Source organism: Sceloporus undulatus, chromosome 9, assembly GCF_019175285.1.
Source record: "Sceloporus undulatus isolate JIND9_A2432 ecotype Alabama chromosome 9, SceUnd_v1.1, whole genome shotgun sequence".
NCBI classification, from domain to species: Eukaryota; Metazoa; Chordata; class Lepidosauria; order Squamata; family Phrynosomatidae; genus Sceloporus; species Sceloporus undulatus.
Window position 1 is genome coordinate 23,633,906 of NC_056530.1, and position 22,522 is coordinate 23,656,427.

General features: G+C 49.0%; 2 protein-coding genes across 3 annotated transcripts; both read right to left on the bottom strand.

Annotated features, from left to right (window-relative positions):
• Positions 1-1,671: 1,671 nt before the first annotated feature.
• On the bottom strand, positions 1,672-10,632 carry LOC121915193. Of its 2 annotated transcripts, XM_042439178.1 has the most exons (8): positions 6,603-7,421; positions 6,210-6,362; positions 5,614-5,699; positions 5,206-5,283; positions 4,977-5,041; positions 3,585-3,762; positions 3,196-3,324; positions 1,672-2,583 (listed from the first exon to the last, which is right to left on the bottom strand). In XM_042439178.1, exons 1-8 carry the CDS (start codon positions 6,928-6,930, stop codon positions 2,233-2,235), a joined length of 1,368 nt encoding a protein of 455 aa, XP_042295112.1. In that variant the 5' UTR covers positions 6,931-7,421; the 3' UTR covers positions 1,672-2,232. The 2 variants fall into 2 exon arrangements, with proteins under 2 accessions (XP_042295112.1, XP_042295110.1); XM_042439176.1 differs by lacking the exon at positions 5,614-5,699 and adding an exon at positions 10,433-10,632 and having other exon boundaries at positions 4,977-5,283; positions 6,603-6,952.
• A 6,747-nt stretch (positions 10,633-17,379) lies between these two features.
• On the bottom strand, positions 17,380-22,390 carry PPM1N (protein phosphatase, Mg2+/Mn2+ dependent 1N (putative); the record flags this gene model as incomplete). Its single annotated transcript, XM_042439184.1, has 5 exons — positions 17,380-17,831; positions 18,656-18,722; positions 19,692-19,806; positions 20,860-20,977; positions 21,533-22,390. Coding segments are annotated over 5 exons (1,188 nt in total), but the record flags the coding sequence as incomplete, so codon positions are not given.
• Between the last annotated feature and the right edge of the window lie 132 nt (positions 22,391-22,522).

The following is a 22,522-nucleotide window of genomic DNA, read 5'->3' on the forward strand; positions in this document are numbered from 1 at the left end:
TGAAGCGGAATGGGCAAGGAAGGGAGATCCAGGGTTGGGAAAAGGAAGATTTGGAAGACTCTGAAAAGCTTGTGTCTGTCTGTCTTCAAGTTACCTGTCAATTTATATCAATGCCATGAATTTGGCAGGATTTTCTTAGACAAGAAATCCCCAGAGGTGTTTTTGTCCAGCTCCTGCCTCCGAAATACAGCCTCCAGCGCCTGGGCTTCCTTGGCGGTCTCCCATCCAAGGACTCACTAGGCCTGAGCCTGCTTGGCTTCCAGCTCAGACAGGATTTGTTCTTAATCTGAAGTTTATTTACATTCAGACAAAGTCTCAGTTACATACAGTACAATAATGTTGCTTCCAGTATAGCAAAAGCAGGAAAGTAAAAACACAAAAGGAGGAAAAAGTAACTGCATTAGTCATATAGATCTGAATCCAGTGCCTTTAGGGTACTGAAGCCCTGCGAAAGGCCTTGTTCAGTGCCTTCAAGTTGTTTCAGGGCTGAGAGTGTGTGCCTTGCCCAAAGTGACCCAGAGAGCTTCCATTGCTGAGTATGGATTCGAACCCAGGTCTCTCCAGAGTCAAAGTCCAATACTGGACAACGCTTTACATACCCTGCAATATTTCACAGACAAAAACCAGGACATGTGTGGCCAAACAGCGTCAAGAAGTGAAGTCTAAATATCTCACAAAACTATAAATCCCAGCATTCCATAGCATTGAGCCGTGACAGTCAAAGCAGCGTCAAACTGCATTGTTCCTACAGCACGGATGCATCCTTAGGCAAAAGCAAACTGCAGCCATGCCTAGCCCTTGTGTGTTCTTCCTCATTATTTCATTTGGGCCTTTTTAAAAAGCATACCTTAAGTCCAAAACAAACTGCAGAAATAATCCAGTTTGAAAGCCCTTTAACTGCCTGGCTCAGTACTAGGGAATCCTGGGAACTGTACTATATCATGGCGCCAGAGCTCTCTGATGGAGAAGGTTTGCAAGACTACAGTTCCCAGAAATCCCTAGCATTGAGGCAGGGCAGTTAAAGCAGTCTCAGAGTGGATTATTTCTGCAGTGTGTTTTGGACCCTGATGTCTTTTGGCCGCATGGACTTGGTTATTATTTATTAAATGTGGGAGAGTGCGGACCATTCTTAATGAAGTGTTTCTTTCAAAATTTCTGGATTTATGGGCCTCCTTCCAAAGAGAAGGTGCAACTGTTCTTCACCTGGCCTTTGAAAAATGCAAGTTGCAAAGCCTCAGGTGCTGAACATGGGAAGAAAATGAGACTAATCTTTAATAATAATAATAATAATAATAATAATAATAATAATAATAATAATAATCAAGCCACCTTCCTCTGTTTGAGTTGTGGGAGGGAAGGCTTTGCCAGCCCAGGGAGTTGGCATCTGGGGCGGATGAATCACTTCTGTGATAATGTTGGCTCTACCTGTTTGGAGCAAGCGAAAAAGAAAGTACACATGTGGCCAAGCAACATGAGAATGTGGTCCAGATGGCAAAAGATATGGATGAGGATGGATAACATGGTATAATGGTTTGAGCATTGGACTACAACCAGAGTTCAAATCCCTGCCCAGCCATGTAAACCCATTGAGTGACCCTTGGGCAAGTCACACACTCTCAGCCTCAGGGGCAGGCAATGGCAAACCTCCCCTGAACAAATCCTGCCAAGAAAATCTCGCAATAGATTCGCATTAGGGTCATCATAAGTCAGGAACACCACAACAATAACAACAACAACAACAAACAACAAAGGGTTGGAGGCATCATCCTTCCAAGGTTGCAAAAACTCCAATAAAAGGCTTTGGTTCCTCACTCCCCAGTTAACCTGGCAAATCATTCAGTTCGTTTCATGCCGGAAGTATGACTAGGGCTGCATCTGCACTGCAGAAGTAATCCAGTTTGACACCACTTTTTAACTGCCCTGGCTCAATGCTATGGAATTCTAGAAACTAGCTTTGTGAGACGTTTAGCCTTCTCTGTGGGAAAGCGCTGGGGCTGCAAGAAATGACAGTTCCCAGAATTCCATAGCATTGAGCCACTGTAGTTAAAAAAGTGGTGTCAAAATGGATTATGCAGCGTGGATGCAGGCTGAGTCTACAACAACCAAGAGGGGAGGAGTAGCTCTGGCATTGGTTAAAAAATGAGCAAAAGGATAGCCAACGAATGTTTCTTTGGCATCTCAAGGGCTGCCAAATGGGTTCCTTCCACAAGGCTGCAATCCAAGGAAGCCAAATCATGGTCCATGTCCTCTTGGCACTTTGAGGAGGATGGCTTGGTGGGGTGTGAACTGTACCCCTTCTGCGTCGACCTCTCTCTGGGGCACTGGGCGGGTGCTGAAGAGGACCTTGGCAGGGCCAGGGATACCCAGTTGCTTCAGGCTGAGTTGGAAGGGCTGCGATCCCAGGTTCAGGACCACTAGGATGCTGGCGCATGAACCCAGCCGGAGAAAAGCAAAGACGTCCTTGGAGGGGTCAACGAGGGGCAGAAGAACAAAATCGATTCCTCGTAAGGGGTACGTGTTTGCATGCAAGGCCAGAAGAGAGTGGTACAGTCCTGCCAGGGGGTGCCCATTGGTACTGCCTTTCTGCAAGAGACACACAAAGAGAAAGACTCATAGCAGGAAATACATTTGCAGGAAATACTTTTGCTCCACACTAACGTTCACACTGCAGCCTAAATCTAGGGTGAGCATAGTTGTTGTTGTTGTTGTGTGCCTTCAAGTTGTTCCCAACTTATGGCGACCTAAGGCGAAACTATTGTGGGGTTTTCTTGCCATGATTTATTCAGAGGAGGTGTGCCATGGCCTTCCCCTGAGGTTGTGCACTGCGAAAGTGAGGATGGGAATTGGTGGGCATAGTGTCCCACAAAAGCCAAAGTGCCATAGTGGTTTGAGCATTGGACTAGGATTCTGGAGACCAGGGTTTGAATCCTCACTTGGTTGTGAAAACCCCTTGGGTGACCTTGGCTAAGTCCCACTCTCTCAGCCTCAGAGAACAGCAACAGCAGCAGAGGCTGACCCCAGAGATTTTGCAAAGTGCAAATTCTTCCCATGAAGTGTGGAGAAATCTTTCTTCTTTCCCCACCTTTTCATTTACATTTTGCAAAACTACAGTTCAGCTAATGATTCATCCTGCCCTGGGAAGGCAAATGGGGGAAATAATTCATCCCTAAAAATGGGGCGGTTTTATCTTCTCACCGTCGGGTCTCTCTCCGGCTGAATTGGGGATCCCTTCCCGCCTGGCAAGAACGGGGCTCCTGGCAAGGTGAGCAGCAGCACCCCTAACATCTCCCCCAAATCAGGGGCCTCCAGTAACCCCCGAGGAACCTGCAAGAGGGAGAGCCAAAAGGACACAGACATCAGATCCTTGGATAGGAGACTGGCAACAAATATCATCATGGCAGTGAAAGGGAAGTCCACATCAGTGTAACAGGAGGTCAGTCTGGGAAGGCCTGCCAGAAGAGATCCGTCTTGATAGCATTTTTAAAAGCATCAAGAGTGTTAATATGACAGATCTCCATCGAGGCTGTTCTGTAATTTAGGAGTTTAAGCAATTCATAGCTGCAAATGACAACTGCATTCCTCACCGTCCAGCTGGGCCAAGGTGCCCCTGGGTAGCCTAAGACCCTCTCCACCTGTTGGGCCACAGCCTGGGCAGTTAAGTTTGCCCCATCTTTAAGGAGGTAGCAGGTGAGAATGACGCTGCCGCTTGGCACCCTGCGAGAGATGTTGCAGGTCTCACTCTCATCCCAGACCATCAAGACCCTGGAAGGAGAGGTTCAGATGAATTTCAACTTTCAGACTTGTTATAATTAAAGACAATGAGTGGAAAAGAGGAAGACTGCATTGCGGATGGATTGATTCAATCAAGGAAGCTACAGTTGTCCTGCGTTTGCAAGACCAGAGCAGCAAATGACCAGGGTTTGTGGAGATCTCACAGGAACAACACAATTGCAAATCTTGCCTGCTGTGATACCATTATTGGGGCAACCAAGAGATGCCAAACGCACCCCACTAGCCTTTGAATCCTTATAGGCTTCTTCATTAGGAAAAGATGGTAAAATAGCATATGGAGGGAAAGAAATGAAGGCACACGGTCCTGGCATCTGTGTCCCGGATGTTACAAGAAGGGTTGCTATTAGGTCACAGCCTACTTGACCGCACAGCGCTTCAGTGCCCTGGATTTGCTTGCGTTGTTCAATACTGCCGCCAGGAGGGGTGAAGCCCTACTTCTCAAATGGAACTTGGAGAAAACATAAACGAGGAGGAATCTGGGAAACAATATTCCCAAAGCTTCCCTCTCTTCACCCGAGGAGTGTAGCAAGGATCAAGGAGATTTTGGTCCTCTGCCAATGAAATTTTTCTTTAGTCTCCAAAGACTTGCAGAGAGCCACAGGTAGGACTCACCTATTTGCTGTGTTTGCATTCCCTGAGTCTCTTCGCCTGTCCCTTTTGGGATGCCTAAAGTGCATTTCTAAATGCTCAACTGCAGTGCTAGAAGTCTGGGGCACTGAAAGGCAATTTCCTATGGAGTCCTTGCCCTCATTTTGTCCTCCTGTGGCCAGTGGCATACCTAGTATATTTGACACCTGGTGAGGATCATTTTTGAAATCTCCTCCTCTTAAACCGCTGCTGGCCAGGCAGGAGAAGGAAGTGACTCTCTTTACCACCCAAAAGAGCCACCAAACCTGGAAGACAACCCCTTTCTACCAGTAGCCACTGGTGCAAGTGGGCTGATGCTGTCACCATGCCACCTTTCCAGGTCTGGCAAAGCACTGGCTGGGCAGGAAGGGAGGAGACTTGCTTTCCCACCAAGCCAGAAAAGCCACCAAACCCAGAAGACAGGCCCTTCCCACCAGTGTACCGGATGACAGCTCTTTCTGAGGTGTCACCCAGTGTGGCCTGCACTCCCCACACTCCCCAAGTGATGCCCCTGCCTATAGCCATGCGCTTACTTTGCAAGGTTACCCTCCACTTACCTCTCCTCTCCCCGAGACGGAGCTGCCACAACCTCACTGTCCAACTCACTCCAGACATCCAGAACCTGCAAATCAGAGTCCGGATGCAATAAGATGAGGCTCACACATTCTGGGTTAATTAATCTGGCGTAAGATTCCACCTCAACATTAGGAAGATATTCCTGATAGCAAGAGCTTTTTGGCAGTGGAATATGCTCCCTTGGAGTATGGCGGAGTGCCATCTCCTTACCATCTCCATGTGCCAGAGAGGCTCCTTCTTCACCATGAATCCATGCACACCTTGGGTGTCCCAGAACTGCATTGCTCTCTGCAAAAAAGGAGAGACATTTGGGGCAAGAGGGACATCATCTCCTGGTTTCACAGTCTACCCAGTATTACGGTATGACATTTTGGACCTTCAGTGACTCCGATTCTGTCCAAGAACCTAAGAATCAGTGAGATATCATCAAGTAATGTAATATATTCCAAGTGGTGCCCCTTTTTGTCATTGTGACATTGGGATCCTCTTTATGACCATTTTAGGCAGATGCTTGCTGTCCCTTTTGGGTTTGCTCCCAGATAGCCTGATGCCATTGGCACTGCAAGTTGTGGGAATTAGAACTGGGCAGCTCTGTAATGATAACAATACTAACAATACCTTGAGGAGTTGCTTTGTTTGGTTGCCCTCAGCAGCTTCTTCCATCCCTTCCTCACCGACGGGGAGTTCAAGGAGTATTTGGATCTCTGGGTGATAAGAATTGGGGATTTGGATGAAAGAAAGGCAGGAGGGCATGATGTGAGCTTGGCATATACTCGACACTCAAACCACTACACCATGCTGTCTGCAATATAGCGACCTTATCCTAGGATTTTTCTTGGCAAGACATGTCCAGTGGAGGTTTGCTCTTGACTTTCCCTAAGTCGGAAAGAGTGGGGCTTGCCCAAAGTCACCCAGTGGGTTTCAAGGGCTGAGCAAGGATTTGAACTCTGATCTCCTGACACCCAACCATCAAAGCACTTCTCCAATTGATATCTCCAAATTGATGACTTTCTCCAAGGGTCAATTTCTTCTGATGAGATTTATCCTTGCCTTCCTTTGGGTCTAGACCTGTGAGACCCCAGTGGGTTTCCAAAGCTGAACATCCATTTGAACTTGTCTCCTGTAGTGCTAGTCCAACACAACCCACTAACACCATGATGTCCCTTGTGTGCACTGCTCCATGGAGTCACTGTGGAAAGATACACATCCCTTACCTCTCTTGTGTGCATCGTTCACAAGAGCCTGCAAGTGACCCAGAGAGCCGTGGGCAGGCAGGATATGGCTCAGGTTGTGGCCTTCAAGGATGGAGCCCAAGACAAGAGCCTGGATGGAGCGCTCTAAGAGATGGTCAAGCTGATGCCTCACACCTGGGAAAGAATAGGGAAAGGACTCCTGTAGCACCTTTGAGAGAAAGACGTTGGTAGCATGAACTTTCACAGACTTAAGGGGACATCTGCACTGCAGAAATAATGTAGTTCAACACCACTAACTGCGATGGCTCCATCCTACACAATCCGTTCTCACAATGGGAAGCAAATGGCTAAAAATTGCTCCTGCTGACATTTAGGGTTGGAGGGATGAAGAAAGACATCCCTCCCTCTCCTTACCTCCAAGGTCTCCATGGCCATCCCCATTGGAGTCTGGGAAGGAGGCAGCCGGCAAGTGGTAGAAGGAGGCCTTTTGCCACCAGGCGAGAGGTGGCCTTGGCCGTGGCATGGTCAGCAGAAGCAGGACAGCCATGATGAGCAGGCAGGCAAAGAGCACCCCCAGGAGGCCAAACGTGGCTCTGCGAAGGCACACCCAGCGGGCAGCGCCAGCCTGCTGTACCACTTCATCCTGGCTCAGGTAGGTGGCAATGGGTGCCGCTTGGCCCAGCAATGGGAGATGCTCCCCAGACATCTGGGAGAGGATGACCGTGTCTTTGACTTTGCCCATCCCTCGGTCCGTGGGCGCCAAGCTGCAGTGGGGAATGGAGACAGCAAAGGGAGAACTAGAGTGGGCACATTTGGGGCACAGAACCCACAGGGAAGTGGGGAAAACACAAGTCTAAGAATTTCTAGGGCCTCCAGCACAACTCTATGGTCAACGTCCACCAGAAGGAGAGCATAGAATCGCACTGGAGGGCCTACACATGCCTAGGAAAGTGTTTTCTCTAGGAATCTCTAGGTCCTCCAGCATGGCTCTATGGTCAACATCCACCAGAGAGTTGTGCCTACACATGCGTAAAGAAGTGTTTCCCCTAGGAATCTGTAGGTCCTCCAGCATGGAGACCAACTTCCAGCAGGGCCATGCCGTCTTCATCCCAAACTGAAATCCTCCCAGGGAGATTTTCAAACAATATAGGGTTGCTTTAGAGTCACCCAAAGCTGGACATGAAGGCACACAACAACTTCACATGAGAATCATAGAATCACAGAGTTGGAAGAGAGCCCAAGGGCCTCTGTATGGACAGCGCGAGAGATTTCAGTCTCTCTCCGCAATGTAGGGTCGCTTTATTGGTTCCCTTATTGGGAAACAACATGAAGGCACACAATAACAACAACAACAGCAGCTTAATATTTTAATCTCTATTTAATCTATATACAGATTCCAAATGAAGTTTTGGGAACTGTTGCAGTGTCTTTTCTGTTCTTCTTTCCTTTATACATATAGACAGATTTGGAAATGCAACTTTGGCAGTTGACAAAGAGTCCTTTCCCTTCTTCTCTTGTTCCATAGACAGCTTTGAAATGCAATGAGTGGGCAAAGGGTCTTCTAAAGGGGGAGAGGGGGCCTTGGGGCACCTGCAGAGCATCTTTCCCCATCTTCTTTTATATAGATATACATAAACATAGTGAGAGAGTCTTCCCTTCTTCTTTTCCTATATAGAGGTTTGAATTGCAATGTGGGCTGAGAGTCTTATACAGAGCAAGGGGGGCTTGGGGCATGTGCAGAGGGCCTTTTCTCTGCTACTTTTATAGATAAAGATGCTTCCCTTCTTCTTGTTTTAGGCAGAGGTTTGGAGTGTCCTGTTTCATAGAGTCTTATAGAGATTGAGGGGCCCTGGGGGCATGTGCAGAGGGTCTTTTCTCTTCTTCTTTTATAGATAGATAGAGATTCTTCCCTTCTTCTTGTCTTATGTAGAGGTTTGGAATGCAGTGCTCCATAGAGTGCTGTAGAGAGAGTGAGAGGCCCTCGGGGCATGTGCAGAGGGCCTTTTCCCTTCTTCTTCTTCTTATATCTAGAGGGAGATTCTTCTTCTCTTATGTAGAGGTTTGGAGTGCAGTGCTCCAGAGAGTCCTGTAGAGAGAGGGCGAGGGTTCCTCGGGGCGCGTGCAGAGGGCCTTTTGCCTTCTTCTTTTGTAGATATCCTAGAGAGAGATTCTTCCCCTGAGTGTCCCACTGAAGGCGAGGGTTCCCGGGGCATGTGCAGAGGGCCTCGGGGCCCTTCTCCTCCTCCTCCGCCTTCTTCAGGGGGCCCTGGCGGGGCCGGTCTTCGGGGGAGGCAGGGTCCTGGCCAGGGCCTGGATGGGGGCGAGGAGCTCCTGTGCCGAGGGGCTCTCTCCCTTCTCTTGCCGGAGGAGCAGGCGGAGGAGCTCGGCGTAGCCCGCCTGGCGCTGGAGCTGCAGCTGCCGGTCGAAGCGGCGCTGGGCTTCGAGGGCCGGCCGGAGGCTCTCCCGGTAGAAGCGGTGCCCGCGGGCGGCCGCCTCCACGAACTGCCGCGTCTGGAGCAGGGCCCTCTGCCGCTGGGCCTCGGCCGAGAGGCGCGGGCCCAGCTCCCACAGCGCCCCCCGCGGACAGGAGGACCTCTCGCCCGAAGAGGAGCGGCGCAGCGGAGGAAGCAGCGGCTGCGGAGGCGGCGGAGGGCGCCGCGAGGGAGGCGGAGGCAGCGCCGGCGGAGAGGGCGGGGGGCGGAGCAACGGGGGAAGGGGCGGGACCCGAGGAGGAGGAGGGGGCGGGGCCGGGGCCTGCTGCAGCGGGGCCAACGACAAAGGGATCCTGCGAGCCTCCCCGCCCCTCGCCAGCATGGCCACGCCTCCTCCCGGCGGACTCCGCCCACTCCGCAGGAGCTCCCGGCGCCAGGCGGCCTCCCTGGGGAACCCCTTGTGACGCCGACAAAGGGGGGAGGGAGGGAGGGGCCGCCGCTCCGCCCACAGGGGACCCCCCCCCGGCCCCCCCCCCCAGGGCCAGTCTGCCAGGCAGGAAGGCCTAGAGACCCCCAGAAGGGCCCTGATCCAGTCCACGCCCCTCCTTCTTCTGCCATGCAGGAACTCTCAGTCAAAGCATCCCCATTGGCAGATGGCCATCCAGCCTCTGCTTAAAGGCAGCCTCCAAAGAAGGAGACCCCACTCCATGTCTTCCACTATCAAACAGCCACTATCTCGGGAAGTTCCTCCTCATGTTGAGCTGGAATCTCTTTTCCTGGAGCTTGCATTAATTGCTCCATTAGGTCCTATTCTCTGGAGCATCAGGAAACAAGCTTGTTCCCTCCTCAATAGGGCATCCCTCCAAGAATTTAAGCAGGGCTATCATATCCCCTCTTAACCTCCTGTTCCAATCCAAGCCCCTTCTGCCATCCAGGAAGACACTGTCTAGAGTCATAGAGATGGAAGAAGGGCCATCCCCAAGGGCCACCCAGCTCCATTCTGCCAGGCAGGAATACATAGACCCTAGAATTGGGAGAGACCCCAAAGCCATTCTGCCATCCAGGAATCCATGGACTCATGGAGCAGGAAGGGACCCCAAGGGCCATCCAGTCTAGCCCCCTTCTGCCATCCAGGACTCCATAGGATCCCAAGGGCTATCCCTCTCCATTCTGCCCTGCAGGATTGCACAGAGCTGGAAGAGAGCCCTTCAAAGGGAAGGCGGCTGGGAGAGTGGGCAGAAAGGGGGGCTGGGAAAGGCTGCCTATAAAGGAATTTGAATGGACATCCTCACATGCAATCCACCGTCATGGAGTTGGAAGGGACCCCCCAAGGATCACCCGACTCCATTCTGCCATGCAGGAATGCATAGACTCATAGAGTTGAAAGGGGCCCCTCAAGGGCGACCCAGCCCTCTTCTGCCCTGCAAGGAGACGCCACGCAGAACCATCACACTAGAAGAGACCCTCAAGGGCCACCTGGTCCAACCCCAACTGGGGTCTTCTGGGTGAGAAGGGGGCCCTGGTAATTCCTCAGCCTGGTGCTGGATGGCCGTCTGTTGGGTTTCCAAGCTCTGTGTAAGGAGCAAGTGTGTATTCCTTGCACAAGGATGAGAGGCACTGCTGCAGCCACAAGGTTGTGAATTCGATCCCAGGCTGGGCTCCAAGGTTGACTCAGCCTTCCATCATTTTTAGAGGTAGCTAAAATGGCCTACCTTACAGGAGGGATGTGAGGTCTGCAAAAAATCTCAAGTCTTGTGTTGCAAAGCGCCCAATTCATGTTGCAACCCTATTCTTCTCCCCTTAGGTTCTTACCTTGCCTTCTGATCGGTCTGCTACCTGCCAAAGGTCCAAGGAGAAGAGAAAGCAATGGCTTGGGTTGATGAGAGAGACAAGGAGGTGTCCAGTGAGTTGGTAGGAAGGATGCTGGATGGACTCTCCCCATCCCCAACCTTTTGCACCGAGACGTAAGTGGGGGGGGAGGGGCATTCCCAGGTCTTTGTGAACCATTAGCAGACTTGTGACAATATTGAGTCAGCAAAGCAAGCAGAAAGCATTCGCAGATCTACTTCCCACCCCCATCATCCCACTTAACTCCTCCCAGCTCTCAGCAGCGTCCACATATTTGAGGAAGGCTGAAGGGGGCTGGAAAAAAGTAGCCGGCCCATTGCTCTGGACCTTGTGAGGGTGATCTCTGCCCTTATGTGCCTTTGAGTCGATTCCAACTTCTGGCAAGACTCTCGTGAGGTCTTCTGGGCAAGATTTACTCAGGGGAGGTTTGCCATTGTCTTCCTCTAAGTCTGAGAGATGGCAACTTGAGCAAGGGCCCCCCGTGCAGTTCCATGGATAAGATGGGGATTTGAACCCTTGTCTCCCAGAGTCTTAATCCAGCACTCAAACCACTACACCACTCTGCCTCCCTTAGGACTATCTTAGCAAGAGTTCATGAAATCATAGACTTGGAAGCTATCCCAGAAGTCCTCAGGTGGAACCATCAGCTCAATGCAGTGATTTTGGACTTCACTTCCCAGGAGCCTCAGCCATCTTGGCCAATGGTCTGGGATTCTGGGAGTTGAATCTCAATGATCTGGGATTCTGGGAGCTGACACCTGGAAAACCAGAGTCTGGGGACCACTGAGCCAGAACCTCCCCATCCAGGAGTTGTCCAGCCTCATTTGGAAGACCTCCAGAGAAAGAGACCCCAGCCCCTTTCTAGCCAATTGGTTCCATTTTCCTGGACCTCTGCCTCTCTTTTCTCTGTTCTTTCTCCCTTTTAGAAGACCCCTTAGAGCATGAAACTGGCCTCTTGACTTTTTCAAAGGCTCACTCCTTTAGTCGCGTATGTCTACATGAGTGGCTGCTTGAGCAAAATAGTCCAATAGTAGGCTTGCCATATCCCTCCTGCCAGCGGGACATTCCCGGTTTTTCACCACTAGGGGGCGTCCCTGCACGGTTTCCTCCTTGACTCAGCTTTTTCCCGGTTTGAGGAGGTTGCTGCCAGACTCAGGAAGAGCCTTCAGGGCCAGGAGGTGAGGAGGAGGAGGAGGAGGCATCGCTTGGGAACAGAGCCTCTTGCTGGTGGAAGGGAGGAGGCTGCGATGATCAGGAAAAGCAGGGGCTCCTCCGGATGGTCCTGGCCACTTCCCTTGGGTCCATCCCTCCCTCCCTTCTCCTCTTCCTTTCAGAGCAGCCACAGCCGAGGTGAGCTGCTCATTCAAACTCCCTGGCTTTTCTCTCCCCCCCCCCTGCACTTTGAGACCCCTTTAACTGCCAAAGCTCAATGCTCTCGAATTCTGGTGTCTGTGAGGCATTTGGCCTTCTCTGTCAGAGAGCTCTGGTGCCACAATAAACTACAGTACAGTTCCCAGGATTCCATAGCACTGAGCCCTGGCAGTCAAAGCAGTGTGTTTTGGACACAGAGATCCAGTCCCTAGCTTTTATATCTCTCACACACACTGCAGGAATAATAACCCACTTTGAGACTGCTTTAACTCAATGGTAAGGAATCCTGGGAATGCTAGTGTTTGGGAGACATTGAGACTTCTCTGTCAGTGATGGCTTTGAGGCCACAACAGACTACAATTCCCAGGATTCCCCAGCACTGAGCAGTCTCAAACTGGAACATTTCCTCAGTGTGGATGCACCTGGGGAGGAATTCTGGGCACTGCAGTTCAACTACGTTTGGAGGGTTATGGGACTCCCTGTCAGAGATAGCTCTGGGGCCACAGTGTACTACAATTCCCAGCATTCCCCAGCACTAACCCAGGACAGTTAAGTCACTCTCAAACTGGATTATTTCCTCAGTGTGGATGCAGCTTTGATGAGGAACTCTGGGCATTTCAGTCCAGCTATGTTTTATTTCTGCAGTGTATTTTGGACCAGAGACAAGGTGACCAGGCATCCTCCTCCTTTTCCAGGACATGTCCTCCATTTGGATCATGGCTAAGAAGCATGGATTTATAATTACATGGGTGTTTGTAGCTTTTATTTTTGGTCATGTCCTACATTTTTTGCTTGAGGGCCCTACATTTTGAGGAGAGGGCATTGGTCACCTTGGTCAGAGAGCTTTACAGGGGGTTTAACTGCCATTTTGCTGTGGTGCTGGAACAAACCACCATTCCCAGAATGCCACAGCATTCAGACAAGGCAGTTAAAGTGATCTCAAACCAGATTATTTCTCCAGTGTAGATGCAGCCCAAGCCTTTTGCTTTTCTTATGCCTGAGATTTCAAAGCCCAGCCCTGGCAGCACAACAAACTACAAATCCCAGGATTCCATAGGATGGTGTGATGAGAGTGAAAGCAGTGTCAAACTGCTTTAATTCTGCAGTGTGGCAGCAGCCTAAGTGTGCCTAATGCAGTTCTTAAGATGGTGCACCTCTTGCCTACAGAGTCTCACAAGACTTTTTTGTTTAACAACTTGTACCCATTAACTCCATTTCATGTCTCCTTTATTTAGTGGGGTGGGATACAGACAAAACAAGTCAAAATGAAGAAAAACCAAAGTCCCTTGACCAAGTACACACTTCTGAGAAGTATAGTTGGTGCAAGACACCTGAAACCGAGGGCAAATCCACTTTTTGTTTAACCATGTTTGATATGCATAGCCATGTTAACCCATGTTCAGTGTTAAACCCAAAGGGTTTGGTTATGGAATAAGCCTCTGAAATATGCAAGAGGCAATGTTAAAATAAAGCCATGTTCAATGCCCAAATGTGCTGTTTGAAATGGGGAGAGGGGGCTGGCCAGAAAGGAAAGTCCATTTCTGCCATCTGTCTAGGAATAATGCCCAAATGTCCTCCATTTTGATCATGCCTAAGAAACATGAATTTATATTAACATTTCTAAAAAAGCATCAATTTTTGCGTGTCCTCCATTTTTTAAAACTGTGTCCTACATCTGAAACTGTTGTCCTACATTTGTCCCGGTTTGGAGGTCCTGACTTATGGCAACCCTAAATAAAGGGATTCCTTAGCTGAGAAAATGCAGGGAAAACAACCTCAACTCCAGTTTAAGATTACAAAGGGAACAAGTAGCTTTCCAGGACCAAAAGGCTCAGCCTCCCTTAAGCCCCAGTGCCTCTGCTGTATGGGGCCATAGTGCTGCTGTTTGGGTGGATTTGGCAGCTAGGTAAGAAGAGACTTGCAGGTTCATTTGTTTAAAAAGCCTAGGACAAGAAAACCACAGCTGTGCCATTTAACAAATCAGAGAAGTTTACCGTTCAAAATCATTCAATACAACTCTCAGGATCATCCACGGTGTAGTATTTCTGATTTCTATGGATGGATGTGAAAGCTGAAGAAAACAGAGGGGAAGAAAACCAGTTCCTTCTAAATGCAACGCTGGAGAAGGATCCTTCAGATACCATGGGTTGCAAAAAAGACAAATGAATGGGTCTCAGAGTAAATCTGACCGGAATGCTTCCCAGGAGTGAGAATAACTAAGCAGTTATATATAGCGTTGTCCATTGCTGGAAAAGACAATTGTTGTTGTTGTGTGCCTTCATGTTGTTTGCAACATAGGGCGACCCTAATGGGCACTTAGCATGTTTTTTTCTTGGCAAGATTGGTTCAGAGAAGGTTTGCCATTGCCTTGCCCTGAGGCTGAGAGCATGTCACTTGCCCAAGGTCACCCAGTATGAGTTTTATGGCCAAACTGGGAATTGAACCCCGATCACCAGAGTCATCACAGTCCAACATGCAAAGCATTGCCCTACGCTGGCTGGCAAGAAAGCTGGGAAAAGTGGAAGGCAAGTCTTCCCTGAGTTTGCAAGGCCTGAGTGGCATTGCTAAGAACAGAGTCTTTTGGAGATTTCTCATTCAGAGGGTCCCCATAAATTGAAAACAGCGAGTGATGATAAATCCAATGTGTGAAGGTCCAACATCACTTATGTGTAAAAAGATCGTGGGAGCCAAAATAGTGAGTCTTATCCCTGTGCTAATATCTCTGCTTCCAAAGGCATTGCTCTCAGCAGTGTGTGAAATTCAATGCTGGATGATGGGAAGGAGAAGAGGAGGAGGAACCCTCTCATCCTTTGCCTCAGGCAGCCGCTTGCCGTGGGTTGGCGCAATGCCACCCTATTGATACCCCTTCCAAGGCTCAGCCATTAGTCCAAGGGTGGGACGGATTTTATTCCGATGGAGGAATTGGCTCTGTATTCTGTTGACTGCAAAGCAGAACCATTTATGGGAATTGGCTCCATTATGCAACTCCTGTTAAGACACCTCATTCACATGTTGCAAAGTCATCCCAGTTTTGTTTGGTTTGTGTCTTTGTTGCTGGCTAGCAATTTACTCCTATTAGGCTGATGATGCTTCCTTCATTTCCCTCCCCTCTTTAAAAAATTTTAAGTACGATGACCGGATTTGTCTGTTTGGTAAAGGATGACTCAAGACTTCCCAGTGGTTCATGTCCTTATAGCTTTGGGTAACATTTTATCATTATATTTTTGGAACAGATATGCAGGTGATAGTCAGAAAGAGAGACTATCTCTCTCGCTCTGGTCCAAAACACACCGCAGAAATAATCCAGTCTGAGACCGCTTTAACTGCCTCGGCCAGTGCTAGGAAATCCTGGGAACTGCATATTTGTGTGACACAGAGAGCTCTGGGGCCACCGCAAACTACAATTCCCAGCATTCCCTAGCACTGAGCCAGAGCACTTAAAGATGGATTATTTCAACTCTCCATCTTTGTATGTGTGTGCCCTAAAGTCTCTTGTTGATGATGGCAACCCCATGAATTTAATAGGATTTTCTTATGCTGAGTTTGGAAGCCAGTGTGGCGTAGTGTTTTGAGTGTTGGACTGTGACTGTGGAGACCAGGGTTCAATTCCCAGCTCTGTCATGAAACCCATTTGATGACTTTATTCAAGTCACACTCTCTCAGCCTCAAGGGAAGGCAATAGCAAACCTCCTCTGAACAAATCTTGCCAAGAAAGACCCCATGGTTAGGGGCCGCCATAAGTAGGAAACGATTTGGAGGGCCACAACAACAAACAAATGGGCCTTCACATTGCCTGACTTATGGCAAACCTATGAATTGCATAGGATTTTCTCAGGCATGGGATCCTCAGAGGTGGCTTTGCCAGCTATAGAGCCTCCAGCACCTGACATTCATTGGCAGGCTCCCATCCGAGTACCAACCAGGGCTGACCCCACTCATCTTCCAGGACCTGGCCCCTTTGGGGTATTTAGGCAACCTTGGTGCAAAACACACTGCAGAACTAATCCTGTTTGAAACCGCTTTGCTCAGTGCTAGGGAATCCTGGGAATTGCAGTTTAGTGTGGCCCCAGAGCTCAATGTCTCACATAACTCCAGTTCCCAGAATTCCCTAGCAATGGAGCCAGGGCTGTTAAAGCTGTCTGAAAGGGTATTATTTCTGGACCTTCCTCTTTGGGCCTAGTTTGGGAGCATGGCAGGGGATTGGACTAGGTAGCCTTTGGGGGGTCCCTTCCAGCTTTAAGGGTCTGATTCCAAGATTGCTGAAACAGTGACAAATAATGTGGGAGAAAAGGACAAAGTCCCAGTTCCTGGTCCTTGAATAACACATACGTAGCCAGGCATAAATTTAGCAACAGCAAGGGAAGCTTAATCCAGGCGGACAACACAAGCGTGACGTCACGGCGATTATCCCTTCATCAGAAACAGCTGGTGCCAAATATGCCAGCAGCCCAAGAAGGCGCGCAAAAAGGGGGGTGCAAAGCAGCCAGAGGAAGGGGAGCGCCTCTTAGGCACAACCTGAAAAACCACATTCCCCTAAACACCTTCCAAAGGTCAGACCTGCAAGAGTTCAGAATGCACCAAATATTCCAGTTAACCATCAGTTAACCATCAGCTCACAAAGCTGCTTTCCGACTGGCTGGTTGAATTAGGAGGCTGTAAAGAAGAAGAGTCAAAATCATCCCGGCTGTTGGATTTCGGATTTCTATCTACGGTTGTGGAAGCTGGACAGGGAAGGAAGAAAAGAAACGCCTTGGAAAGATGGTGATGGAGGGCAGCTCTGCAGGTGCCATGAACTGACAAAAGGACAAATGAATGGGTCGAGCCTAAACTCTCACCAGAAGCAAAGACGGTTATTCTGAGGCTGGATCTACACTGCAGAATTAATGCAGTTTGGCTCCGATTTAACTCCCATGGTTCAACGCTATATGGAAAGCTTGGGGTTTTCATTTTATGAGCTGTTTAGCCTGCTCCATCAGAGAGCGTCTGGTACCCCAACAAACTGCAAATCCCAATAATAATAATCATAACAATCATAATAATAGTTTTGTTTTTACCCCGCCTCTCTGTCAAGGGGCCAGGGAAGTTAAAGTAGTGCCAAACTGCATTATTTCTGCAGTGCAGATCCAGCCTAAGACTTACTTAATCAGGGATAGCTGCGTTGGCCCTGGAGCAAAGTACAACAAAACTCACAAAAGAACGATACCTTTATTGGAATGACTAAAACGCACAAAATATGTTATGGGAGATTTTGAAGCTTCTCCGGCTTCCTTCCTCCAGCAAAGATATTTGTAAAAATCCCAAAGGAGAATTAAAGTGATGGATGTTAGAGCCACAGGCCCACTTTTTGTCTCAGGTTTTATTTCTGTTGCCGGTTAATACGGTATGGAAGGATTTCAACGGAGGCAGAGACCACTCTCTTTCTCGGACGTGTGGGAAACGTGGAAAGAGTCAAACACATACAATACAGTTTCAAGCCTAATAGTAGCATATGTTTAATCCAGTGACTCATATATATATAACTTATTCAACCTTTCCCCCATTATTCTTCCATTTTATACCTTTTCCCCCCTGTTTATTTCTTTGGCCCATGGTGCAAGGTGCCTGTGGTTTGCTATTGCTGGGTGAGAGGCGTTAGTAAATAAATACACAAATGAATCACACAAATCACACACTGAGTTATTTCCTCAGTATCGCAACTAGTAACGGCGACCGATTCGTTCTGGGGGGAAATGATATGTTCTCACTGGAAATCCCATGCTCCAGTCCTCTGTTTTGGCCATTCCTCTCCATCTACCAATGCTTCCATCTCAGAGGGAAGGAGGGGGAATAAGCTGAAAGTCACCCCAGTACTGTCCATTTTGCTCCATTTCCCCAGAAATCCTGGGTAGATTTCCTCCCGCCTCCTGGGACCGTCCCAGAGAAGAGACCTTTGTTTTGGGTTGCCCCACTGGCATGGCACGGTTCAGTTGGAGTCGGCATTCGCACTGGGGTCCTGAAAGGAAAATGACAAAGACAGACTTTGGTGCGGTGCCCAGAACAGACAAGCTTAGAGTTGCCAGATCTCCAGGCTTGGATTGTCTTCACCAGTCCTTGGGCAACGGGGAGGAATCTCAAGGCAAGAGCGCTACCATGAAAGCTTAGTTATCTATATGGTCCTCATTTGCCTGCATTTTTTGTTTTAAGAGGCATGCTCAATACAACTGTAGTTGGTTCTTAATGCCATCGCAGGGCTTTGCCTGTGTAACATCAGCCTGGTTAACATCACCAAGGTCTGGCATCACAAAGGGTCTTCCCTAGGTCTCAAGTCCTATTTGGGAGATAGAGGATGTTGGCAAAATCCATGCTATATCCATGTTACATCAGGTGTGCCAAAATGGGCTTGGAGTAGTTAATCCTTCACCTGCTCCAAAATTGCAATTCTCTCTGCAGTTTGGGGGCAAACATTGCCCCTAAAGTTGCACCATATTTTTAAAAAAGAAATACTGGCAGACTGAGGAAGCTTTGTGGGGCTTTTGGGTGGGCTTCAGAGGCCACAAAGGTAGGGTCCATGGGCCACACTATCTCTGGTTGAGGCTTTATAGTATACAGTGGTGGCCGATGACTCCATGTCAGTGGTTCAGTGAATCCATGCCAGGTTTGGCCTAATTTCTTGGATTAAAGCATGGCGTGGATTCGCCATCTCAGTGAAACGGGAGACATCAGCTGCCACTGGTAGTTATTGATCTGACTCAGTGTCAAGAGGCACATAGGCCAGGCAGGCTTCTGAATCAAGTGTTTGTTGTGCAGAAAGAACACACAATCCCAGGAGTCTCTTACTGGTTGTTGTTGTTGCTCCTCCCGGCTCTGTTTCAAGCGCTCATAAGCATCCATTATTGTAGCTCTCCTATTGCAAGGGAAAATAAACACAAGGTTGTCGGGAGACTGAGACACATGGTTGGCATCCCAGCCCTTGCCTTCTGTAGTTGTTTTGCAGTCTCCAAATGTTCCAGTTCAGCAGACACAACCCAAGTTTAATCCTCTGCCATCCCACTTTTCAGATGCTTTTGGAACGTCCCAGTTTCTCTCTCCTCCTCCTCCTCCATCCTCCGCTTACTGCAATTTCTGCAAAATGAGTTCCATCTGCAAAAGTAGTTTGCACCCCATTAATTCATCAAAAGGGGAGAGGAGAAGAGCGGGAAGAATCTGGCCCTTCCCAGGAAGCTCAGGCAAAAGCAAACTGATGCAGTTTGTGTGCTTCATCTTGAAAAACTTTTGCCATTTTGACCACACTCTGGTGTTGCTGGTCCACATGTGCCCCAGTTTTCAGCTGTCAAATCCTGGGGAGTACGCAACTACGCAGTCTGTGGAAAAGTGACTTTGTACTACAACACCCCAGCCAACTGGTTGGAGGATACTGGGAACTGTAGTCCAAAAAGTAAAATTTCCCCACAGATGCATAGGGTTTCCAGGCCTCAGGGCCTGGCCTGGAGTCTCAGGGCTTTGCAGGGGGAGGAATCCCACAGCAAGAGCACTACCTTCAAAAACTGGATGAAGATTTGTTAGACTTGGCATATTCAGTGCTGCTTAATGCACCGTCTTTAATGGCATCATCAGCACCTGCTTCCTGTGACATCACTGGGTCACCCTGAAATCTCAGGATTTGGCCCCAAAATCTCAGGGACTGGAATAGTCCTGACCTAGCAATGCTACATCAGAATTAATTTTGGATGGCCAGGTCCTTGCTAGAAAAGCATCACCCCTAAGTATTTGGACTGGGGAATTTTGGAATAAAAATCAAGGCCTTTGTGAAGGGTCTTAAATGTTTGGGACGCAGGATCAGCCCTTGGGAAGATGGAGTAGGGTTCATACTTACTTGCTAGCCAGGCCTCCTCCGGGGGGAAGACCAGGATTCGGCTCCGTGGCCAGGCACCGGAAGACCCCTACTAGGCTGGGACCCTCTTCCTGCTCCAGAAGTTCATCATACAGCTCTGGTGTAAAATAATAATAATAATAATAATAATAATAATAATAATAATAATAATAATGGCTTTCTGCTCCAAGCAAAACCTGTCAGCAGCTCAGAGCGCAAGAGACCAAATAGACCAAACTCAGACCAAACCAAATCTTGTCTGACATCTCTTCTCCATTCATTTATTCCCTTTCCAGCCCTTAAAATCTCACCCTATCTCCCTACACTGCTACACTATGGATATATCCATTGCACAATTAAAGCAGTTTGATACCACTTTAACTGCCATGGCTCCATTCTGTGGAATCTTGGGATTTGCAGTTTTGTCGAGACCCAGTCAATTGGAGATTCATTTAGTGGATTCATTGAATGGGTTGGAGAGCTCTAGTGCCTTTTAGGAATAGCCTAAATACCCTAAAGGCACTGGATCCCATCTGAACTTGGAAACTAAGCCAAATCAGCCATGGTTAATACTTGGATGGGAAACCACCAATGAATGCCAAGTGCCTTAGGATATATTTCAGATGAAAGAATGCGTAAAACAACCCAAGGATTCCTTGCCTGAGAAAACCCTATGAAATTAATGGGGTTGCCATAAGTTAACAGGCAACTTGAAGGTATACATATTTGCAAAATGTCTACAAAGAGCTCTTAGTACCTCACCAAACTGCAAACCCCAGGATTCTATAGAACGGAACCTAAACAAGGGTTTAAGGATGCATCTGCACTGTAGAAATAATGCAGTTTGACACCACTTGAAGTGTTCTAGCTGTATATACTATGGAATCCTGGGATTTGTCATTTCACAAGGTCTTTAGCCTTTCTCTGTCCAAGAGTGGTGTTTGTAGTTTAGTGTGAGGATTTAGATTTCCTTGTAGAAAGGCACTAGCAGGGAATACTCAGTCCCTCAACAGACTACAAATCCCAGGACTCCATAGGATGGAGCCATGGCAGTTAAAGTGATATCAGCTAATATAACATGCAAAGTGCAGACACTCCCCTAGTTGCTCCTGCAGCCATGGAGGTCTCCAGTTGTACCTTTGTAAAGTGGAGATGCCTGAAATATACACACCTGCCACCCTCTTCTCCAGGTGAGCTTCCAACTCACGCTCCTTCTGCAAGGCCTCCTGGGAAACACTTGGGGCAGCTGGGAAACAGACCACAATGCAAGTCATGTTGTCGCGGCTTCCCTGCAGGAAAACCCAGAACCATCCATCAGTAAGATCTCACGATTGCAATCGCCTCTCCACTCCCCAGAATCCTCTGCATTGGAAAGACTGCTTTGATAGTGGTTTTTAGTTTATAATTTCGACTATAAAATATTTACGTTGTAAATTTAATAAAGAAGCTTTCCAAGGTACTAGACTAATTTTGAAATAGTTTTCACTAACCTGGAGAGCTTGGTCTTAGGTTTTGGCCCAGAAACCTCAGGTCCAAAATGCACTGCAGAAATAATCCAGTTTGAGACTGTTTTAACTGCCATGGGTCAATGGTAGGGAATCCTGGGAATGGTAGTTTGTGGTGGCCTCAGAGCTCTCTGACAGAGAAGGCTCAGTGCCTCACAAAGCTACAGTTCCCATAATTGACTAGTGTTGAGCCAGGGCAGTTAGAGCTGTGTCAAACTGGGTTATTTCTGCAGTGTGTTTTGGCACTTAGGGCCTGGGATGCTTCTAATGCGGCAGCTTTCCTTCTCCATCCTCCCTTTGCAGGTCCCCAAAGCCACTGGAGAGGAGTGGGCAACCTACCTTGTAAAGACAGGCATCCAGCACACATTTGCACACGTCTTGTGGGTTGCCGGTGAGGCGAAGTCGGGAACGCACAAAAGCACAAAGCCCTGGGTTGTCAAAGGTGTCCCAGACCCCGTCGCAAGCCAGTACCAAGAACTCATCTTTCCCTGGACAACGGGCCAAATGCTCCACCTCTGGCTCAGGCGAGACCAGCTGCTGGGTCGGGCTGCACCACGCCACGGCCTTGTAGTCGAAATCGCCCAGAGCGCGTGAGACAGCCAGGGAGCCATTGACCCGTTGCAGTGTCACGGTGCCACCGGCATTTTCGATCCGCTCCCGTTCCCTCGGTTTCGTGGGTTTGTGGTCATCAGTGTAGAAGGCAACGGTGGCCGAGCGGCAGAGGAGAGCCCGGGAGTCACCCAAGTTGATGAAGTAGAAGTTTTGGGGCGATGCCAGTACGGCCACAGCAGTTGAACCTGCATGCTCCCAAGCCTCAGCCTCCGAGAGGCCTTGCATGCGCTGATCGATGGCCAAGAAGGCTTCCCGGATGGCCTCCTTCACTGCCTCTGGGTCTTCCTCTTCTTCTCCACTTGGCAAGGCCTGGGTGGCCAGGACATGTTCCAGCAAATGTTGGGCACAGAACTGGGCCACCGTTTCCCCCGCATGCCCATCGTAGACAGCAAAGAAAGCCCAGTTGGTCAGTGGGTCAGGCAACTGAAGACAAATAGTGTGGGCATCCTCCATGTGGGCCCGCCAGCCCTGCATGGACCCCATGCCATACTTTAAACCCGCGGCCTCTCCTTGCTCCAGAAGCTTCTCCGTCCGTGGTGCCGTCAAGAAGGCACTGGGGATGGCTTCCTCCTCCTCCTCTTCCTCCTTCCTTTCCTTGTCCTTCCCTTCCTCCCCTTCTTCGGTCTTGAAGAAACGCGAGACCACCCGCTTGGCTTCCAACACCACCAGCCTCATAAAGTTGGCCATCTCCGGGCAAAATATTTCCCCAGCTTTGTA

Coding starts and splice junctions, on each gene's coding strand:
- LOC121915193 (XM_042439176.1), bottom strand. CDS start 6,930: ATGGGCAAAGTCAAAGACACGGTCATCCTCTCCCAGATGTCTGGGGAG. Junction 3,763..4,976: donor CCGTCTCGGGGAGAGGAGAG/GTAAGTGGAGGG, acceptor CTCTCCTTCCAG/GGTCTTGATGGTCTGGGATG. Junction 3,325..3,584: donor CACCTTGGCCCAGCTGGACG/GTGAGGAATGCA, acceptor TCCCTCTTGCAG/GTTCCTCGGGGGTTACTGGA.